Raw genomic sequence first — 22,209 nt, 5'->3', positions numbered from 1 at the left:
ACGAAACAGATTTTTTTACAAGTCAGCTGAAGTCTGAAGAATAAAGTAAAAAAACAAGCTGAATAATATTTGTGGATGAGACTGAAAATAAGGAAATGAGAGTGATTTTCTTATGAAACTCAGACTAATTCTTTATGGAGCAATTAAAAAATTCTTTTTCAGAAAAGATTTCACTTCTTCCTTTGATGATCTGATGGACAACACATATTTTGAAGAATACATTCTGTACATTTTAAGCTGTTTGGGTTTTTTTGTTAATGTACAATATTCTCATTACCTTAGAGTCATACTTTATATATATTACATATAGAAATAAATCTAATGGAAGAAAACAGCATTTCACTTTCTTATAATTTTGCAAATTATTGTTACAAATGCATAGAAACATATATTCTCCAAGTAAACAAGCTCTTTCTACTACCAGAATTAATCTGGTTTTAAAATTGTCTGTCATCAACTATGAATATGAATAAAACTCCTGATAAATAAATAAGAATTCCTCCAAAATTACATATATTTTCTTCAACACTTAGCATTATAGAATACTATTTTCAACTTAGCCTTTTGTTTGTGTGTACATGTGTGTGTTTTCCAAAACTCTGTGTAATGATTACCAGAGCTTTCTATTCCTTTTGCTGCTGTGCTTGTCTGTGTGTTTGATATAGCATCTAACATTTGTAGGTATGCGTGTTGTACATCGATACATTCCCAAGCATACACCCTCACATTTGAAACATTAGGACTTGCTATAGGTAGCAAGAAAAATAAAGTGTGTTATTAGACTTTTTTCATAGCAGAACTTATTATTATCTTTAAAAAATACACACAGCATTAGTAAAGACAAAAGCACAAAATGGTAAATCACTCTTATTTTCAAGGACTGAACGTTCTTTCAAATAGTTAACTGCAAAATGCATAAAACTGTGAAACACATAAAAATGGTATGTAACAAATAGTAAAACATAATGGAAGTTTAACTGTTAAAAGAATAAAACCTGCTAAATGAATAATAGCAGTAGCCAAGCCGGCTATGATTTCATGCTTTTCCATTGTAAAATGTAGGAATCCATTCACATACAATAATTCCAGAGGGAAAGTTCCACAGTTTTAAGATATTTGTGGAGTAACAAGTCAGCTTCACTAGAATCCTCCTCATTTTAAAGACAAACTAAACCTGCTGATGCTGCACATTCCTGAGAAAAGTAAAGATTAAACCTCCCAAGAATTAGAAATGCTTAGTTATCTGCTTTCCAGAATAATTTGCTGTATGCCCATACAAAAGACAGCCACATAAGAAAGCACAAAATAAGCACTGTTATCACGAAAGGGCGGATATTGTAAGAGCCAGTCTGCTTACTTATACAACAGCTGGTGAGCTCCTTCCTAGTTTTTCTAGTCTTTTATACCATATACTCCCCTCAACAAGACAGATTAGTATATTTTACAAGAGGTTGTTCTTTTCTTCTTTAAGTGTAATAAAAATGGAATTCAACTTACATTTGACAGGAATAACTAAACTGGGAAAACTCTCTTTACCTCCTCCCTAATTCCTTGTGGTAGATTGATTGCACTATTGACCCTAATTCTTTACTATATTATGTGAGTTTGGAGTTCCTCCCATTAAAACAAAGTATATTTCCAACACCCAACGTGACTTGCTTTGGCCAGAAGAATGAAGTAGAAGTTACGGTGCCCAGTTCCAAACCTAGGCCTCAAGAGGCCTTGCATGCTCCCAATTACTATCCTGAATCTCTTCCATCATCATAAGAACATCTTGGGGCTGGCTACCTGCTGGTCATAGGAAGAGGACAATGAGAGATACACTGAGCAGAGCCACATCCAGCCAACTGCAGACATGAAAGTGAACTCAGCCAAGACTGGCAAAACTGTCCACCTGAGCTTAGCCTAGGTAAGTTGACTCACAGTGTCATGAAAAATAATAAATAATTATTGTTTTAAGCCACTGGGTTTTGGCATAGCTTGTTACTCAGCAACACCTGATATTTCCTCCAACACTTTTTTCAGTCGTTTCTTCTTTCTCTTTGAATGTTCCTCCTGATCATTTTGCAGGCTCATGAGCCACAGGAGTATATTAACCATGTAAATAGTATTTCCTTAGAGTAGGAGTTTCAGTTTCATTTTAGGTTTTAAAATTTGTTTCTACTCTCTAAAGAAGTCTTTGAAAAGCACATAATACAGAATAATCTGATTTCTACTTACTCAGCTCTACCTTTAGTCAAACTAATTAATTTAATTAAATCTCAATAACATCAGATTACTCAAATGACGACATAATGCAAGGTATTTTAATTATTATATGCTTATAAATTCTTATTTCATGAAGCTACATTCTCAGTCTTTCCAAAATCTTCTACATATCAATTTAGAGGTGGATGGACTATCTTGGGAGAAGCCAAGTGAACATAACTTTACAATGGACTTATAATGGGAATGCACCTAAAAGGACTGATCAATCAATGAAAATCGGACTGCCAAAAAGTAAAAATCAAGAAGGACTAGAGGTGGAGAATATCTAAAAGGGTAGGATGAGAACTTCCACAGAATAATCAACCAAACAGCAAAACAACGGTAAGTGGCAAAAAAAAAAAAAGGAAAAAAAAATTTAATACCATTTGAACTCTAGAAATTGTCTTAAGGGCATACAGCAAATGAAGAAACATTTATTGAAGAAAATCTACTAAATCTCAGTAACACCATGAGAGTCTATGTAACACATCTGAACACACAATGTGCTCCATTCCTACCTCTAAGCTCGGTGTGATGGAAAATCCACTCTGGGTGGGAACACAGGGCTCTCTTCCCAGTCAAGCTCCCAGCCAAGGGCTACAGTATCCCTCAGAAGAGGCAGGTCTCTGACATTTCTCATCCCCACACCCTCAACTCCATGTTGCAGAAGACCCCTATTCCAGACAAGAACAGTTGAGGGGTAGAGGCTCTCTTTCTCCTCCTGACACTCATTCATAGGGCAGAAATTCTTCCCCAGGTGCAGTAGACCAATAATATTTTTCCAGCTTACTCACAGCACAAGGTTTCATGCCAGGTGACGCAGTCTGAGAAGACTCAGAGGCACAGTCCACACGCCCAGCATGCTGTTCATAAATCAGGGGTGTCACTTCTAGAGGAGAAGGCCACTAACTCCTCCTCCCAAGATCTGGGGCAGTGGTGCAGAGGTTTTGCCAAGGAGAGAGGTGGGATATAAGAACAAAGGGTTCAAAAGTGTTTCCTAAAGGAACTAACTTCACTAGGAATAGATAATGGGAAGTTCAGGCCTAAGGATACTCTCAAAACACAGTGGGGGTTCTGATGGTAAGTGATTATGAGTAGCTGGTAGCTTCATAGAGCAACAACTAAACCACAGATCAGCCAGAGGTTTATCAGAAAGAACCAGGGAAAGATACAGCTAGGAAGAGCCTTCCTGGCATCAAAACAAACCTTAAAGACCGACCTCAAAAACTTCCCCCTCATATTTAATTGAATCAGACTATGGAAAAATTTATGCCCAAGGCATTGTCAAAAACAACAGAGCAATCAGTGGAGCCTAATAGGTAGGTGTGATACTAAAAAGGGCAGGCAGGATAATAGAAGGATAATGGAAAGAGATAGTCAAATAGTGCCCTGTGGGAAGAAAATGATTCATTAAAGTATCCCAACAAAGTCACTAAACAAATAAAGAAGCAAGCAACACAAAAAGCTCCATAGAGTAGGGAGGAGGAGGAGGAATCTGTATACAGAGGTACTACAACATATTATCTAAAATGTTTGGTTTTCAACAAAAAAATGTGAGACATGCAAAGAAACAGAAAAGTGTGATCTATACACAGGAAAAAATCAAAAACAAAAACAAAAACAGGCAACTGCAACTGCCTTGAGAAGGGTCTAGATGTCAATGTAGCCAAAAAAAGATGTTAAAGCAAATATCATGAAGTAAAGAGGTAATCAAAGGTATGATGACAATGTGTCATTAAGTAAGGAATATCAATTAAGAGACAGAAATTATATTTTAAAAGAACCAAACGGGTCTTTTGTGTTTCCATACACATTTTAAAATTATTTGTTCTAGTTCTGTGAAAAATGCCACTGGTAATTTGATAGGGATTGCATTGAATCTGTACATTGCCTTGGGTAGTATGGTCATTTTAACAAAATTAATTCTTCCACTCCAAGAACACAGTATATCTTTCCATCTGTTTGTTTCATCTTCAATTTCTTTCATCAGTTGTCTTATAGTTATCGGAGTACAGGTCTTTTACCTCCTTAGGTTGGTTTATTCCTGGGTATTTTATTCTTTTTGATGCAATGGTAAATGAGATTGTTTCCTTAATTCCTCTTTCTGATATTTTGTTGTTAGTGTATAGAAATGCAACAGATTTCTGTATATTAACTTTGTATCCTGCAACTTTACCAAATTTATTAATGAGCTCTAGTAGTTTTCTAGTGGTGTCTTTAGGATTTTCTATGTATAGTATCATGTCAACTGCAAACAGTGACAGTTTTACTTCTTTCTTTCCAATTTGGATTCCTTTTATTTCTTTTCCTTGTCTGATTGCTGTGGCTAGGACTTCCAATACTATGTTGAATAAAAGTGATGAAAGTGGGCAAACTGGACAGCCACATGTAAAAGAATGAAGTTAGAACGAACCTTCTCTAACACCATATTAGAAAAATAAACTCAAAATGGATTAAAGACTTAAATGTAAGACCAGAAACCATAAAACTCCTAGAGGAAAACATAGGCAGAACACTCTTTGACATAAATTGTAGCAATATTTTTTTGGATCTGTCTCCTAAAGCAAAGGAAATAAAAGCAAAAATAAACAAATAGGACCCAATTAAACTTAAAAGCTTTCGCACAGCAGAGGAAACCATTGACACAATGAAAGACAACCTACTGAATGGGAGAAAATATTTGCAAATGATATGACGAATAAGCGGTTAATATCCAACATACATAAGCAGTTCATACAACTCAACATCAAAAAAAAAAATGAACAACTCAATTAAAAAATGGTCAGAAGAATTGAACAGACACTTTTCCAAAGAGAAAATGCAGATGGCCAACAGGCACATGAAAAGATGTTCAACATCACTAATTACCAAGGAAATGTAAATCAAAACCACAATGAGGTATCACCTCCCACCTGTCAGAATGGCTATCATCAAAAAGAACACAAATAACAAATGTTGGTGAAGATGTGGAGAAAAGGGAATCCTCCTAAACTGTTGGTGGGAATGAAAATTGGTGAAGAAACTGTGGAAAACAGTATGGAGGTTTCTCAAAAAACTAAAAATAGAACTACCATATAATCCAGCAATTCCACTCTTGGGTTTATATCCCAAAAAACCCAAAAATGTTAATTCAAAAAGATACATGCACCCCCATGTTCATAGCAGCATTATTTATAATTGCCAAGATATGGAAGTAACCTAAGTGTCCATCAACAGATGAGTGGATAAAGAAGACATAGTACGTATATTCAATGGAATACTACTCAGCTATATAAAAGAAGGATAGTTTGCCATTTGCAACAATATGGTTGGACTTGCAGGGTATTATACTAAATGAAATATGTCAGACTGAGAAAGACAAATACTGTATGATGCCACTTATATAAGGAATCTAAAAAATACAACAAACTAGTAAATATAACAAAAAAGCAGCAGACTCACAGATGTAGAGAACAAATTAGTGGTTACCAGTGGGGAGAGGGAAGGAGGGAGGAGCAATATAGGGGTAGGGGATTAAGAGGTACAAAGTATTATGTATAAAATAAGCTACAAGAATATATTGTACAACACAGGGGATACAGTCAATATTTTATAATAACTATAAATGGAGTATAACATTTAAAAATTGTGAATCACTATATTGTACACCTGTAACATATAATATTGTACATCAACTATACTTCAGTATAAATAATAAATAAATAAAAGAACCAAATTGAAATTCTGGTATTGAAAAGTACAATAACTGAAATGAAATGCTCACTAGAGGGACTCAACAGTAGATTTGATCTCACAGAAGATACAATCAGCAAACTTGAAGATAGATCAATAGAGATTATGCAATCTGAAGAACAAAGAGAAAAGTAAATAAAGAAAATAAACAGAGCCTCAGAGAAATGTGAGATGACATCAGGCAAACCAGCAAATGTAATGAGAGCACCAGAAGGAGAAAAGAAAGAAAGCAGAAAAATATTTTTGAAGCAATAACAACTTAAAGCTTCCCAAATTTGATTTTTTTAAAAACTACACATCTAAGAAGTTTCATGAATTCCAAGTAGGATAAAAACAAACAGGTTCACACCCAGACATATCATAGTATAAATGCTGAAAGCTAAAGACACAAGAGAAAACCTTGAAAGCACCAAGACAAAAAACAAAACAAGGAAACCACCATGAAATTAAAATCCGACATCATCAGAAACAATGAAGGCCAGAAGTCAGTGACATGGCATTTTCATAGTATTGAAAGGGGGAAAAAAAAAACCTGTGAACCAAGAAACTACGAATTTTATACCATGCAAAACACTTTCAAAAATTAGCATAAAACACATTCCCAAAGCAGAATTTTTATTGCTAGCAGACCCAGCTTACAATAAATACTAAATGAAGTTCTTTAGGCTGAAAGCAGGTAATCCCAGATAATAATTCAAAGTGGTTATATTACTATCAGAAAAAATAAACTTAAAATAAATATATCACTTAGAGATAAAAAGGACATTTTATAATGATAACAGGGTCAAACCATCAGAAGATGTAGCCATTATAAATACATATGCTACCTAACAACAGAGACCCCAAATACATGAAGCAAAAACTGACAGAATTGAAGGGGAAAATACATCAACATTAATAGCTGAAGACATCAATACCACCCTTTCAATAATGGATAAAACAACAAGACGAGATCAACAAGGAAAGAAAAGATGTGAACAACAGTATAAACCAATAGAACAAAAGTATAAATCGCTGCAACACTCCACCCTACAACATCAGAATACACATTCTTCTTAAGTGCCTATGAAGCATTCTTTAGCATAAACTATATGCTAGACAATAAAACAAGTCTCAATAAATTTTAAAAGATTGAAATAATTCCAGGTATGTTCTCCAACTGACATGAAATGAAATTAGGAATCAATAATAAAGAGAAATTGAGGAAAGTTATAAATAAGTGGAAATTAAACAGCACAGATAAATAACCAATACAATAAGTCAAAGAAGAAATCACAAGTGATATTAGAGATGAATAAAAAGAGATGAATAAAAATTAAGACACAACAAACCAAAACTTATGGTGTGTATCTAAAGCAGTGCTTGGAAGGACGCTTACAGTTATAAATGCCTATATTAAAAAACAAGAAAGATCTCAAATCAACAGTCTAAACTTCCTTTTAAAGACACTGGAAAAAAGAGCAAACTGAACCTAAAGCAAACAGAAGTAAGAAATTAATAAAATACAGAAAACAGTAGAGAAAATCAACAAAACCAAAACTTGGTTCTTTGAAAAGATCAACAACATTAACAAACTCTTTAACTGACCAAGAAAAAAAAAGATAGAACTTTCAAATTACTAAAATCAGGAATGAAAGAGAGGATATCACTACCAAACTTATAGCAATAAGAAGTGTAATGGAATACTATAAAAATTTTATACCAACAAATTAAATAATGTAGATGAAATGGATGAATTCCTGTAAAGATACAAGTTACTGAAACTCCTCAAGAAAAAAATTTAGAAAATCGAATAGACTTACAACAAATAAAGAAATTGAGTTAGTAATGAAAAACTTCCTACAAGAATATCCCAAGCAGAGATGGCTTCACTGACGAATTCGACCAAATATTTAAAGAGGAATTAACACAAATTCTTCACAAACTCATACAAAAAAAAAAAGAAGAGGAAGAAATCATTTCCCAACTCACTCTATTATAAGTTCAGTATTACACTGAGACAAAAACCAGACAAAGGCATTGCAAGAAAAGAAAACTACAGATGAGTATTTCTTGTGAATGTAGATGCAAAATTTTCCAACAAAATACTAGGAAACTGAATCCAGCAACATATAAAAATGATTATATACTATGATCAAGTGATATTTATCCAGGAAAGGTTTGTTTAATATCCAGAAATCAGTCTATGAAATAAAACATATGAGTAAAGGACAAAAATTACATGATTATCTCCATAAATGCAGAAAAAGCATTTGCCAAAATCCAACAGTTTTCCATGATATTAAAAAAAAAAAAAATTCAACCAGGAAAAGAAGGAAACCTCCTCAACCTGATAAAGGATATTCATGAAAAATATAGGGATAACATCAAACTTAATGGTGAAAGGCTGAATGTTTTATGCTACATTCAGGAACAAAACACGGATGTCTACTCTTGTTACTTCTAGTCAACATTCTACTGGAGGTTCTAGCCAGGGAAATTAGGCAAGAAAAAGAAATAAAAAGCATTCAGATTTGAAATGAAGAAGTAAAGCTATCTCTATTTACTGATGACATGATCATTTATATGAATAATCTTAAGGAATCCACCAAAACACAATTAGAACTAACAAGTTCATCAAGTTTGCAGGGTAAAGTATCAATACACAAATATTAATTGAATTTCTATATCTAGCAATAAGCAACCCTAAAGTGAAATTAGGAAAATAATTCCACTTATAACAGCATCAAAAGAATGAAATTCTTTGGAATAACTTTAACAAGTTAAGTGTAAAACTTATGCTCTGAAAACTATAAAACATTGCTGATAGAAATTAATAAAAACATAAATAAGTGGAAAGACATCTCATGTTCATGAATCAGAAGACTTAATATTGATGATTTCAATATTCATTAAACTGATCTACACTTTTAATGCAATCCTTGTCAAAATTCCACTTGATTTTTTTTTCAGAAATTAACAAGCTTATCCTAAAATTTATATGGATAATTCAAGGGACCCAGAATAGCCACACACATACAGAAAATCTTGAGTGAAAGAACAATTTAAAGGGCACACACTTCCCAATTTCAAAACTTACTACAAAGCTGTAGTAATCAAACAAGTGTGGTACCAGGACAAGGTTAGACATATAGATCAATGAAACAGAGTCTAGAAATAAGAGCTCACTTTTGCATCAATTGATTTTCAACAACTTTACTATATTCTTTTCAACAAATGCTGCTGGGAAAACTGGATACTCACAGGCAAGGAAAAAAAAAAAAGTTGGAACCCTTCCTCACACCACACACAAAATTAACTCAAGTATATCATAGATATAAATGTAAAAGCTAAAGCTATAAAACTTTTAGAATAAAATATGAAAGCAAATCTCTGTAAGTCTGCATTACTACAGATAGTGGTTTGGCTTCCTGGGCTTGTTGCTACAGGTTGTAGATCAGATTTCAATTTTTATATATGGTCTAGCCATTGTCCATTGATATACTCAGGCTCTCAGAATCCAATGCTAGCTATGGAATCTCCAGCAATATACCCAGTCTTTCTTAGCCTCAGTGCCTTCATTTGTAAAACTAAATTAGTAGTAACCTCTACTGCACAGGATAATACTGTATAGCCCATACAAATACTTTCTGAACTAAAAAAAAAAAAAATCCAATAATGCCAGTACATCAGCTATTTGTGAGAAATGTAACAGGCTTTGATACTGAGGATATACTGAAATAGCACTTAGCGCAGTGCCTGACACAAAGTAAGTAAACAATTGCTAGATTTTTTTTTCTATTTCCTTGGTTTTTCACTGTAGGATCATCCTTGTCACCCTGTTTGGGTAGTGTGTATACAAAGTGATAATACACAATTATACATGATAAGAAGCATTGCAATACTATATGACTGCAAAAAGACACTTTTTCTCTTCAAGGGCATACAGATTTACCAAAGAGACCTAGACAATACTGCTGCTAGCTTCCTGGAAGTGAGCAACAGTCTTAACGAGCTTCTCCATTCATTCAATCACATACTTTAGGCTTCCATCCCTTTTGTAGATAAGTCTATTCCAACTAAGGCTGTCAATGTTTCACAGCAGTTTTATGTATGCAATTAAATAGTTTGGCACTGAAGAAAAAGTCTTCATTTTTCTGTGCTGTCTGCTGAAGAACACACAAACAACTGGATCCCAGGGTGCTTTCTCCATTACAAATTTCATCTGGTACAACTTAGGCCTCATCTCTCCTCTCAAGAATAATCTTTATGGAGCATTAGCTTAGATGGTGTGAATGGTTTCTTAGTTTCTCTCATCTCCAGATTAGCATATTCCCACCCCACCCGTAAGATGACAACAGTTAAAACGTGAACAGACACAGCAATATTGAGACCTGGAAAAGATGTGCTTAAGCCCACCCTGGAAGGGCATATGGTACACATCCCAACTCTGGGCAGTCCTACAAAGAACCAGCCCACTCTCACTCCTAATAGATGGCTCAATTTTACCACAGAAATCACTTTACTTTTTCATTCCAGATGTTTTCCTACAATCTGGCCAGGAGCTATAAAATCACAGCTTATATAAAATTAATTCTGGGGCATTCAAGCAAACAGAAGTTGTACCAACCTAGGTGTTGGGGTAGCTTACTAATACAAGAGAAAAATCAGGATACTGACTAAAACCCAAAGATGCTAGTAAGTTACGTGTGGCAAGCATTCCAGTAAAAAGTCACAGAAGTATAATAAAGAAGAATTCTATAAAAGTTTATTATTTTTGGGACTTCCCTGGTGGTCCAGTGGCTGAGACTCCGTGCTCCCAATGTGGGGGGCCGGGTTCGATCCCTGGTCAGGGAACTAGGTCCCACATACCACAACTAAGAGGTCGCATGCCTCAACTAAGGAGCCCATATGCCACAACTAAGACCCGGCGCAGCCAAATAAATAAATAAATAAATATATATATATATTTTTAAAGTTTATTATTTTTAATACTTTCTATTCGTAGTCTGAGTTTTTGGGAAAATTGGCCAGCTTTTTCATAATACACTTGTGGCGTATGAAGTCTTTTTCTGTTTTTTTCATGTATTTTAAAATTTATTTAGTAACCATTTGTAAATGGGAATGAATAGCAGATAATATATGCAGCATTTAAAAATGAGTCTAATGTTTTAGTATGGACACCAAGGGGGGAAAGCGGGGCAGGGGTGGTGGTGGTGAGATGAACTGGGAGATTGGGATTGACATATATACACTAATTTGTATAAAATACGTAACTAATAAGAAACTGCTGTATAAAATAAAATATAATTCAATAAAAAAGTCTAATGTTTTAAAGTGGGCTGATTACCAATTCACAAAATATGGAACACTGTACTCTTTTTTTAGTACACTCACCTCTAACTCACTTTTTGTTTTTTTTTGAGCAAGATTACATAAATTTTAATGGCAAAAATCAAAGTTTTAAAGATTAGAATCCTTTCTAAGAATGATGGGGTATATAAACAGGGACTTGAAGGAAAGGGCAAGGAAAGCTATAGCTGGAAGACTGCATGGACAAAAGTCAATTCATATTCCAATGCTCATTTTCTAAGACTAAAAATAAAAAGTTCATAACATAAAAGCATGGACTCTTAAAGAGTTCCTTATCTGCTTAGTTTTAGAAATAAACCATTTGCAGTTTATTATCAAAAAAAAAAAGAAGAAGAAAACGTTTTCCAGATTTAGAGAGCAAATCCTAAAAGTAAATTATCAAAATTTCAAAATTATCAAAATATGATAATATGTGAAATTTTAGAAAATATACTCTCTAAATTCCAGAGGACACATGACCCCACTTCGAGAAACTATTCTGTAGGTTATTTTAACTCTGATTAAACTTAAGCATTGTTCATCAGTACAAGATTAAAGATCTGTACTGAATATCAGAAGTGACAGTTTCTAGCATATTTTTATTGATGAAAGTAAAGAATGGTAAACTTTGTCTGTAAAGTAGACACATAATGGAGAAATGGCAGTGGATGTGGGTATCAAGCAGTGGATAAGCTGTAATGAGACATCATTTGTTAATTCCAACTGCATACCTCTGACTTCCCACTGAAACAAAAATCACATTTTCTGAAAAGTTTGGGGGGGGGGTATCTTTGCCCTTTTTTTTTTTTTTTTGAATTTCATTTTATTTATTTTTTTATACAGCAGGTTCTCATTAGTTATCCATTTTATACGTATTAGTGTATATACGTCAATCCCAATCTCCCAATTCAACACACCACCACACACACCCAGCCACTTTCCCCCCTTGGTGTCCATACGTTTGTTCTCTACATCTGTGTCTCAATTTCTGCACTGCAAACCAGTCCATCTGTACTATTTTTCTAGTTTCTACATATATGCATTAATATACGATAATTGTTTTTCTCTTTCTGACTTACTTCACTCTGTATGACAGTCTCTAGATCCATCCACTTCTCTACAAATGACGCTATTTTGTTCTTTTTATGGCTGAGTAATATTCCATTGTATACATGTACCACATCTTCTTTATTCATTCATCTGGCGATGGGCATTTAGGTTGCTTCCATGACCTGGCTATTGTAAATAGTGTTGCAATGAACATTGGGGTTCTTTTTGAATTATGGTTTTCTCTAGGTACGTGACCAGTAGTGGGATTGCTGTGTCGTATGGTAATTCTATTTTTAGTTTATTAAGGAACTTCCATACTGTTCTCCATAGTGGCTGTATCAATTTAAATTCCCACCAACAGTGCAAGAGGGTTCCCTTTTCTCCACACCCTCTCCAGCATTTGTTGTAGATTTTCTGGTGATGCCCATTCTAACTGGTGTGAGGTGATACCTCATTGCAGTTTTGATTTCCATTTCTCTAACAATTAGTGATGTTGAGCAGTTTTTCATGTGCTTCTCGGCCATCTGTATATCTTCTTTGAAGAAATGTCTATTTAGGGCTTCTGCACATTTTTGGATTGGGTTGTTTGTTTTTTTAATATTGAGCTGCATGAGCAGTTTATATATTTTGGAGATTAATCCTTTGTCCGTTGATTCATTTGCAAATATTTTCTCCCATTCTGAGGGTTGTCTTTTTGTCTTGTTTGTAGTTTTCTTTGCTGTGCAAAAGCTTCTACGTTTCATTAAGTCCCATTTGTTTATTTTTGTTATTATTTCCATTACTCAAGGAGGTGGATCATAAAAGATCTTGGTGTGATTTATATCAAAGAGTGTTCTGCCTATGTTTTCCTCTAAGAGTTTTAAAGTGCCCAGTCTTACATTTAGGTCTCTAATCCATTTTGAGTTTATTTTTGTGTAAGGTGTTAGGGAGTGTTCTAATTTCATTCTTTTACATGTAGCTGTCCAGTTTTCCCAGCACCACTTATTGAAGAGACTGTCATTTTTCCATTGTATATCCTTGCCTCCTTTGTCATAGATTACTTGACCATAGGTGCATAGGTTTATCTCTGGGCTTTCTATCCTGTTCCATTGATCTATATTTCTTTTTTTGTGCCAGTACCATATTGTCTTGATTACTGTAGCTTTGTAGTATAGTCTGAAGTCAGGGAGTCTGATTCCTGCAGCTCCACTTTTTCCCCCCAGGACTGCTTTGGCTATTCGGGGTCTTTTGTGTCTCCATACAAAGTTTAAGATTTTTTTGTTCTAGTTCTGTAAAAAATGCCAGTGGTAATTTGATAGGGATTGCATAGAATCTGTAGATTACTTTAGGTAGTAGACTCATTTTCACAATATTGATTCTTGCAATCCAAGAATATGGTATATCTTTCCATCTGTATTATCTTTAATCTCTTTCAACAGTGTCTTATAGTTTTCTGCATACAGGTCTTTTGCCTCCCTTGGTAGGTTTATTCCTAGGTATTTTATTCTTTTTGTTGCCATGGTAAATGGGAGTGTTTCCTTAATTTCTCGTTCAGATTTTTCATCATTAGTGTATAGAAATGCAAGAGATTTCTCTGCATTAATTTTGTATCCTGCAGCTTTACCAAATTCATTGATTAGCTCTAGTAGTTTTCTGGTGGCATCTTTAGGATTCCCTATGTATAGTATCATGTCATCTGCAAACAGTGATAGTTTTACTTCTTCTTTTCCAATTTGTATTCCTTTTATATCTTTTTCTTCTCTGATTGCAGTGGCTAGGACTTCCAAAACTATTTTGAATAACAGTGGTGAGAGTGGACATCCTTGTCTTGTTCCTGATCTTAGAGGAAATGCATCCAGTTTTTCACCACTGAGAATGATGTTTGCTGTGGGTATTTATTATGTTGAAGTAAGTTCCCTCTATGCCCACTTTCTGGACAGTTTTTATCATAAATGGGTGTTGAATTTTGTCAAAAGCTTATTCTGCATATATTGAGATGATCATATGGTTTTTCTTCTTTACTTTGTTAATATGGTGTATCACATTGATTGATTTCCATATATTGAAGAATCCTTGAATCCCTGGGATAAATTCCACTTGATCATGGTATATGATCCTTTTAATGTGCTGTTGGATTCTGTTTGCTAGTATTTTGTTGAGGATTTTTGCATCTATATTCATCAGTGATATTGGTCTGTAATTTTCTTTTTTTGTAGCATCTTTGGTTTTGGTATCAGGGTGATGGTGGCCTCATTAAACGAGTTTGAGAGTGTTCCTTCCTCTGCAATTTTTTGGAAGAGTTTGAGAAGGATGGGTGTTAGCTCTTCTCTAAATGTTTGATAGAATTCACCTGTGAAGCCATCTGGTCCTGGACTTTTGTTTGTTGGAATATTTTTAATGACAGTTTCAATTTAATTACTTGTGATTGGTCTGTTTATATTTTCTATTTCTTCCTGGTTCAGTCTTGGAAGGTTACACCTTTCTAAGAATTTGTCCATTTCTTCCAGGTTGTCCATTTTATTGGCATAGAGTGCTTGTAGTACTCTCTTAGGATGCTTTGTATTTCTGTGGTGTCTGTTGTAACCTCTCCTTTTTCATTTCTAATTTTATTGATTTGAGTCCTCTCCCTCTTTTTCTTGATGAGTCTGGCTAATGGTTTATCAATTTTGTTTATCTTCTCAAAGAACCAGCTTTCAGTGTTATTGATCTTTGTTACTGTTTTCTTTGTTTCTATTGCATTTATTTCTGCTCTGATTTTTATGATTTCTTTCCTTCTACTAACTTTGGGTTTTGTTTGTTCTTCTTCCTCTAGTTCCTTTAGGTGTAAGGTTAGATTGTTTATTTGAGATGTTAGTTGTTTCTTGAGGTAGGATTGTATTGCTATAAACTTTCCTCTTAGAACTGCTTTTGCTGCATCCCATAGGTTTCAGTTCATCATGTTTTCGTTGTCATTTGTCTCTAGGTATTTTTTTATCTCCTCTTTGATTTCTTCAGTGATCTCTTCGTTATTTAGCAACATATTGTTTACCCTCCATGTGTTTGTGTTTTTTACATTTTTTTCCCTGTAATTGATTTCTAATCTCATAGCGTTGTGGTCAGAAAAGATGCTTGATATGATTTCAATTTTCTGAAATTTACTGAGGCTTGATTTGTGACCCAAGATGTGATCTATCCTGGAGAATGTTCTGTGCGTACTTGAGAAAAAAGTGTAATCTGCTGTTTTGGGGTGGAATGTCCTATAAATATCAATTAAATCTATCTGATCTATTGTGTCATTTAAAGCTTGTGTTTCCTTATTAATTTTCTGTTTGGATGATCTGTCCATTGGCGTAAGTGAGGTGTTAAAGTCCCCCACTATTATTGTGTTACTGTCGATTTCCTCTTTTATAGCTGTTAGCGGTTGCCTTATGTATTGAGGTGCTCCTATGTTGGGTGCATATATATTTATAATTGTTATATCTTCTTCTTGGATTGATCCCTTGATCATTATGTAGTGTCCTTCCTTGTCTCTTGTAACATTCTTTATTTTAAAGTCTATTTTACCTGATGTGAGTATTGCTACTCCCAGCCTTCTTTTGATTTCCATTTGCATGGAAAATCTTTTTTTTTCCATCCCCTCACTTTCAGTCGGTATGTGTCCCTAGGTCTGACGTGGGTTTCTCGTAGACAGCATATATATGGGTCTTGTTTCTGTATCCATTCAGCGAGCCTGTGTCTTTTGGTTGGAGCATTTAATCCATTCACATTTAAGGTAATTATCGATATGTATGTTCCTATTACCATTTTCTGAATTGTTTTGGGTTTGTTTTTATTTATTTATTTTTGGCTGCGTTGGGTCTTCGTTGCGGTGCGCGGGCTTCTCATTGAGGTGGCCTCTCCTGCCACAGAGCACGGGCTCCAGGCATGTGGGCTCAGTAGCTGTGGCACGCGGGCCCAGCCGCTCCGTGGCACATGGGATCCTCCCAGACCTGGGCTCGAACCCATGCCCCCTGCACTGGCAGGCGGATTCCCAACCACTGCATCACCAGGGAAGCCCTCTGGGTTTGTTTTTGTAGATCCTTTACTTCTCTTGTATTTCCCACTTAGAGAATTTCCTTTAGCATTTGTTGTAGATCTGGTTTGGTGGTGCTGAATTCTCTTAGCTTTTGCTTGTTTGTAAAGCTTTTGATTTCTCCATGGAATCGGAATGTGATCCTTGCCGGGTAGAGTAATCTTGGTTGTAGGTTCTTCCCTTTCATCACTTTAAATATGTCATGCCACTCCCTTCTGGCTTGTAGAGTTTCTGCTGAGAAATCAGCTGTTAACCTTACGGGAGTTCTCTTGTGTTATTTGTCATTTTTCCCTTGCTGCTCTCAATAATTTTTCTTTGCCTCTAATTTTTGCCAATTTGATTACTATGAGTCTCTGCCTGTTTCTCCTTGGGTTTATCCTGTATGGGACTCTCTGCACTTCCTGGACCTGGGTGGCTATTTCCTTTCCCATGTTAGGGACGTTTTCGACTATAATCTCTTCAAATATTTTATCTGGTCCTTTCCCTCTCTCTTCTCCTTCTGGGACCCCTATAATGCGAATGCTGTTGTGTTTAATGTTGTCCCCGAAGTCTCTTAGGCTGTCTTCATTTCTTTTCATTCTTTTTTCTTCATTCTGTTCCGCAGCAGTGAATTCCACCATTTTGTCTTCCAAGTCATTTATCCGTTCTTTTCCCTCACTTATTCTGCTATTGATTCCTTCTAGTGTATTTTTCATTTCAGTTATTGTATTGTTCATCTCTGTTTGTTTGTTCTTTTATTCTTCTAGGTCTTTGTTAAACATTTCTTGCATCTTCTCGATCTTTGCCTCCATTCTTTTTCCGAGGTCCTGGATCATCTTTACTATCATTATTCTGAATTCTTTTTCTGGAAGTTTGCCTATCTCCACTTCATTTAGTTGTTTTTTTCTGGGGTTTTCTCTTGTTCCTTCATCTGGTACATAGCCCTTTTCATCTTGTCTTTCTTTCTGTGAATGTGGTTTTAGTTCCACAGGCTGCAGGTTTGTAGTTCTTCTTGCTTCTGCTCTCTTCCCTCTGGTGGATTACGCTATCTAAGAGGCCTGTGCAAGTTTCCTGATGGGAGGGACTGGTGGTGGGTAGAGCTGGCTGTTGCTCTGGTGGGCAGAGCTCAGTAAAACTTTAATCTGCTTGTCTGCTTATGGGTGGGGCTGGGTTCCCTCCCTGTTGGTTGTTTGGCCTGAGGCGACCCAACATTGGAGCCTACCTGGGCTCTTTGGTGGGGCTAATGGCAGACTCTGGGAGGGCTCACGCCAATGAGTACTTCCCAGAACTTCTGCTGCCAGTGTTCTTGTCCTCACGGTGAGACACAGCCACCCCCCGCCTCTGCAGGAGACCCTCCAACACTAGCAGGTAGATCTGGTTCAGTCTCCTATGGGCTCACTGCTCCTTCCCCTGGGTCCCAATGTGCACACTGTGTGTATGCCCTCCAAGAGTGGGGTCTCTGTTTCCCCCAGTCCTGTTGAAATCCTGCAATCAAATCCTGCTAGCCTTCAAAGTCTGATTCTCCGGGAATTCCTCCTCCCATTGGTGGACCCCTTGGTTGGGAAGCCTGACGTGGGGCTCAGAACCTTCACTCCAGTGGGTGGACTTCTGTGGTATAATTGTTCTCCAGTTTGTGAGTCACCCACCCAGTGGTTATGGGATTTGATTTTATTGTGACTGCCCCCCTCCTACCGTCTCATTTTGGCTTCTCCTTTTTCTTTGGATGTGGGGTATCTTTTTTGGTGAGTTCCAGTGTCTTCCTCTCGATGACTGTTCAGCAGTTAGCTGTGATTCCGGTGCTCTTGCAAGAGGGAGTGAGAGCACATCCTTCTACTCTGCCATCTTGAACCAATCTCCTCTCTAATCCACTTTTAATTAAGGGATTTAATAGACAAATAAACCATTATATTTCTCATATATTGCTGATATATTGCCAGCATCAGAATTACTGGAAGTATATTTTAGGGGGACAGTTTAGAATTGATTTAAGTCCTATAAATTATTATCATCATCTAAACCAAAATATCTTTGAGTTCAAAATGCCTGCCTGTGCAGTGGAACATAAACTAAAATCATCAAAGCTGGAGGTGACTCTAGAACTAGCCTGGCCCTGGGCAAGAGTTTGACATGAGACAAACTGTATTTTCCCAAAGTCATTTTACTTTGCCATTATGCCTATATTGATTCAATTTTTTTCTGGCCTTGTCATAGACTCACCCATTCACAGAACTTTATATTCTTTTTTTTTTTTAATTTATTTATTTATTTATTTATTTATGGCTGTGTTGGGTCTTCGTTTCTGTGCGAGGGCTTTCTCTAGTTGCAGCAAGTGGGGGCCACTCTTCATCGCGGTGCGCAGGCCTCTCATTATCGTGGCCTCTCTTGTTGCGGAGCACAGGCTCCAGATGCGCAAGCTCAGTAATTGTGGCTCACGGGCCTAGTTGCTCCACGGCATGTGGGATCTTCCCATACCAGGGCTCGAACCTGTGTCCCCTGCATTGGCAGGCAGATTCTCAACCACTGCGCCACCAGGGAAGCCCCTTTTATATTCTTTTAATTGTATCATAAGCCACCCACCATGGTAAGTCACTCTGTAAACAAACCTATACAACATCAACTACCACCTCAGTTTAATAGTTGGGTATTGATAGCAGGTATAAACAAATGGCTCACTAATAAGTTCTTATTGGTTGAAGTCACTCATTGGTTGAAGTCCAATTAAGACAAACAGCAATCCATAATACACATTCTCAAGAATGCAGTAATTCCTAACATTGAGGGCTTACTCTGTACCAGGCACTCTGTACATGCTTTTTATATATTGCCTGATTTATTACTCAAAATAACTATATGATATTGGTGCCATTATTATCCTCATTTTACACATGAGGAAACTAAGTCACAGAGAGGTTAAATGACTTTAATATCATATAGCTAGTAAATGTCAGATGATCTTTGAACCTAAGCATCCAATCATAGCATCTTTTATTATGTACTGTTCATTATTCTCTTTTTACGGGAGTTGCGATAGCCACTCTTATCATATTGTTTTGCATGATTTCTAATTTGCATAACATATGAAAGTTTTCGTTTGTTCTAACTACTTAACAATGTCCAATTTAAATAATTTGAAGATGAAATACCTCTCCAAACGCAATCTTCCTCTGAAAAGTTTCATGCATATTTGCCTTGTACTTTATGCAAAATCCACCCTTGTATGAACGAAGCAGAAGCCTGCTAATGTGCAAAGACTGAATGTTTTGAATCTCTGAGTTCAGTCAGGGGGGCGTGCTTACTGTGGCCCAGTACCAGATGTGGGGTCCAGCCAACTGTTAGTCATGTGAGTCTCAATACAGCTGCTTAGTGTGCCAGAGTACAGCCACCTGATTTCATATCTTTGAAACTAAGTACAGTAGCTGTAAGTACACTTAAATCAGTCCTCTTCATAAAATCAGAAAAATTAAAATAGATTTTATAAGATAATTAAACTCAATTAAACTCAATCAACTTTACCAATTAAACTCAATCAAGAAAACTGATTTTCTTTTGCACTAAAATCACAAGTTATTTGTAGCATAATGTTTGAGAGCCCACAGTACCTGAATTCAGGCTCCAGCAACTCAACTGTGCCTTGGGCAAGTTATTTATAACCTCTAGGTTTCAGTTACCTCAACTGAAAACTGGGAGTTATAAATTGGGGATTAGGGTTGTTATGGGTATTGAATTAATAAATGTAGAGTTCTTCTAACAGTATCATCTGATCCTGCTTCCTAAGAAGTACATATTCACCCTGTAGGTCTTGCAAAGTACTTTAGTGCCTTGATTCCTATTTCTCATTCTCTATGTCAGTTTTTCTTAGGGAGGTAGAAATGATGGCTGCCCTAATAAAGAGAAGAGAAAAAAATGTCTAGAAGATACGATTAATTAAATGAAAGCTACCATGGATTAGTGAGAGCAATTTTTACCTATGGCTTATGGAAACAAAGGGGGATTATGGAGTACCACTACAATCATGCAGGGTAAACAAAAATGTGTTTAGAGATACAAAGGATGGAAGGACTAGAAAACACCTTACACTGAAATGTTTGTTTTTGATATTACCAATGCAGTGCACCAGCACATTTTCCAGGGTAAAAGCAACTCATAAATACTCTGACATACTATGTTCCTATCTCAACTAACACATTAAGAGCAAAGAAGATGTTCACACACGTGTTAGTCGATCCACTTCATTCACCACCCAAAATATTAACTATAATATATTTTATGATAACAAGCATTAAAAAGTAAGCTCTCCATTCTTTTCCCCTCAGCAGCATCCAAAGACCTACACACTTATGTGGAGGATTTCCTTTTGAATAGGAAAATGAAGGGAAATCTCAGAACGAAAGAAAAAATTAAAAACAAATTTAAACAACAATAACGAATTCAATCTACAAAGAAAGCCAAAACAGGATTTAGTTCTAGCTTTCTCTATTCCCTGGGTTGCACAGCCTATCCAAAATAGGGTGGGGGCTAGTGGCCACATAGACCTCCAGTGTGGTCAGTTGAGGACAAGAGCACTCATTTACCTGAGTCCCCCTATTCTAAAGAATTCAGCAATTATTCATGCAATGAGGCCAAACATGCTGTTGGCTTGACCACAGAGTCATATAACATCCTTTGCCCCTTCACTCTTGGCTCACCCAGTCCTTGTTCTTGGCCACAGAGGTTTTGGTCTGGCTGCTCACAATCAGTGTATAATCCTGGAAGAAAAAGAGAAAAATCAAATAAAGATATGGTCAAACCAAGATTATTCTAGTCATGCTGTCCCAGTTCAATAATATATGCACAACCAAAGGAATATTTGGGGCTTGAAGTAATTTTAAATTAGAGCTTGATAAACAAACTTAATGCAAAAAGCAAGTATCCAAATGCATGAATATCAAACTGTCTTTAGCCCACTTGATTTTGCAATGTTTCTCTGGATAAGAACCATCCTCCTTTCTTTTGCTTCAGGAATCTCACTCCACTGGGAAGAAAACCGGCCATTCAATGTTTATCAATTTCTACATTAAACCTCGTTGTTTATCCATCCCCAAAGAAACAATGCTCTTACAGGCTAAATAATTACAATTTCTGAGCACATATTTTTCTCTCTAGGTTTCCCTTCTACCTGGGAAACTCCCCATGGGTGATCAAAGATGAAGCCAAAATGTTCCACTTTCCCCTTCTCATCCCAAGGCAACTGACTCCTCCAGCTCTGTACATATTTCTGTTGAAAGCAGCTCTTTTGCCCCTTTCCCGTTTGCACACCACTTCTGTCCCCCTCTAACCTTGAAAGAACCTAATTATAAGAATGAGATCACTAGGCAATTTAAACTAACTCCTGACTTATGCTCTCCTGAACACACGCCATGCCTTGCCTAACCTGTTGACTCTTTTCCTAGATAAAAGAAGAATAAAGAATTAAGTAGTTAAAGAATGACTAGCTCTCTACCCTCAACACCCCCCTTAGCAATCCTGCAGGCAGATCACTCGGGCAAGATAACATCAGCCAGTCTGCTGGCAATGGAGAGTGATGCAGAACACAACCTCCTGCCTCAATGATTCACTGAGATTATTTCTCCCTTTTTCCCTTTGAAAACTATCATGGCTGAGCAGAATCTTTGGAGCTGGTCTTGGGACAAGAGTCCACCTTCTCCCCAGATTGCTGACTTTTCTGATTAAAGCATCCTTCCTTCCTACTGACATTCGCCTCTCAATTATTGGCTTTAAGCAGCAAGCAGCCAAAACTGAGCTCGGTAACACTGTTAACTCACAAACCATATAGTCCTATCATGCTGGTTTCTATGTCTGTT

General features: G+C 36.3%; 1 protein-coding gene and 1 long non-coding RNA gene across 2 annotated transcripts in view; one reads left to right on the top strand and one right to left on the bottom strand.

Moving 5' to 3' along the window:
- The window catches only part of LOC309661903, a 1,098,809-nt gene that overhangs the window by 704,853 nt on the left and 371,747 nt on the right, over positions 1-22,209 (top strand). The gene's annotated exons all lie outside the window — the stretch shown is intronic.
- LOC309661845 (uncharacterized protein) overlaps positions 21,087-22,209 on the bottom strand; it is a 114,383-nt gene continuing 113,260 nt past the window's right edge. Inside the window, exon 5 of the mRNA XM_082463986.1 lies at positions 21,087-21,114. Within this exon, the coding sequence (XP_082320112.1) occupies positions 21,102-21,114 (13 nt within the window). The 3' untranslated portion in view covers positions 21,087-21,101. The remainder of the gene's footprint in view (positions 21,115-22,209) is intronic.

This window comes from Balaenoptera physalus (genome assembly GCF_965194825.1).
Source record: "Balaenoptera physalus genome assembly, chromosome: 5".
Taxonomy (NCBI): Eukaryota; Metazoa; Chordata; class Mammalia; order Artiodactyla; family Balaenopteridae; genus Balaenoptera; species Balaenoptera physalus.
Note: the sequence above shows the minus strand (reverse complement) of the source record. Positions and strands in the feature narration are given on the sequence as shown.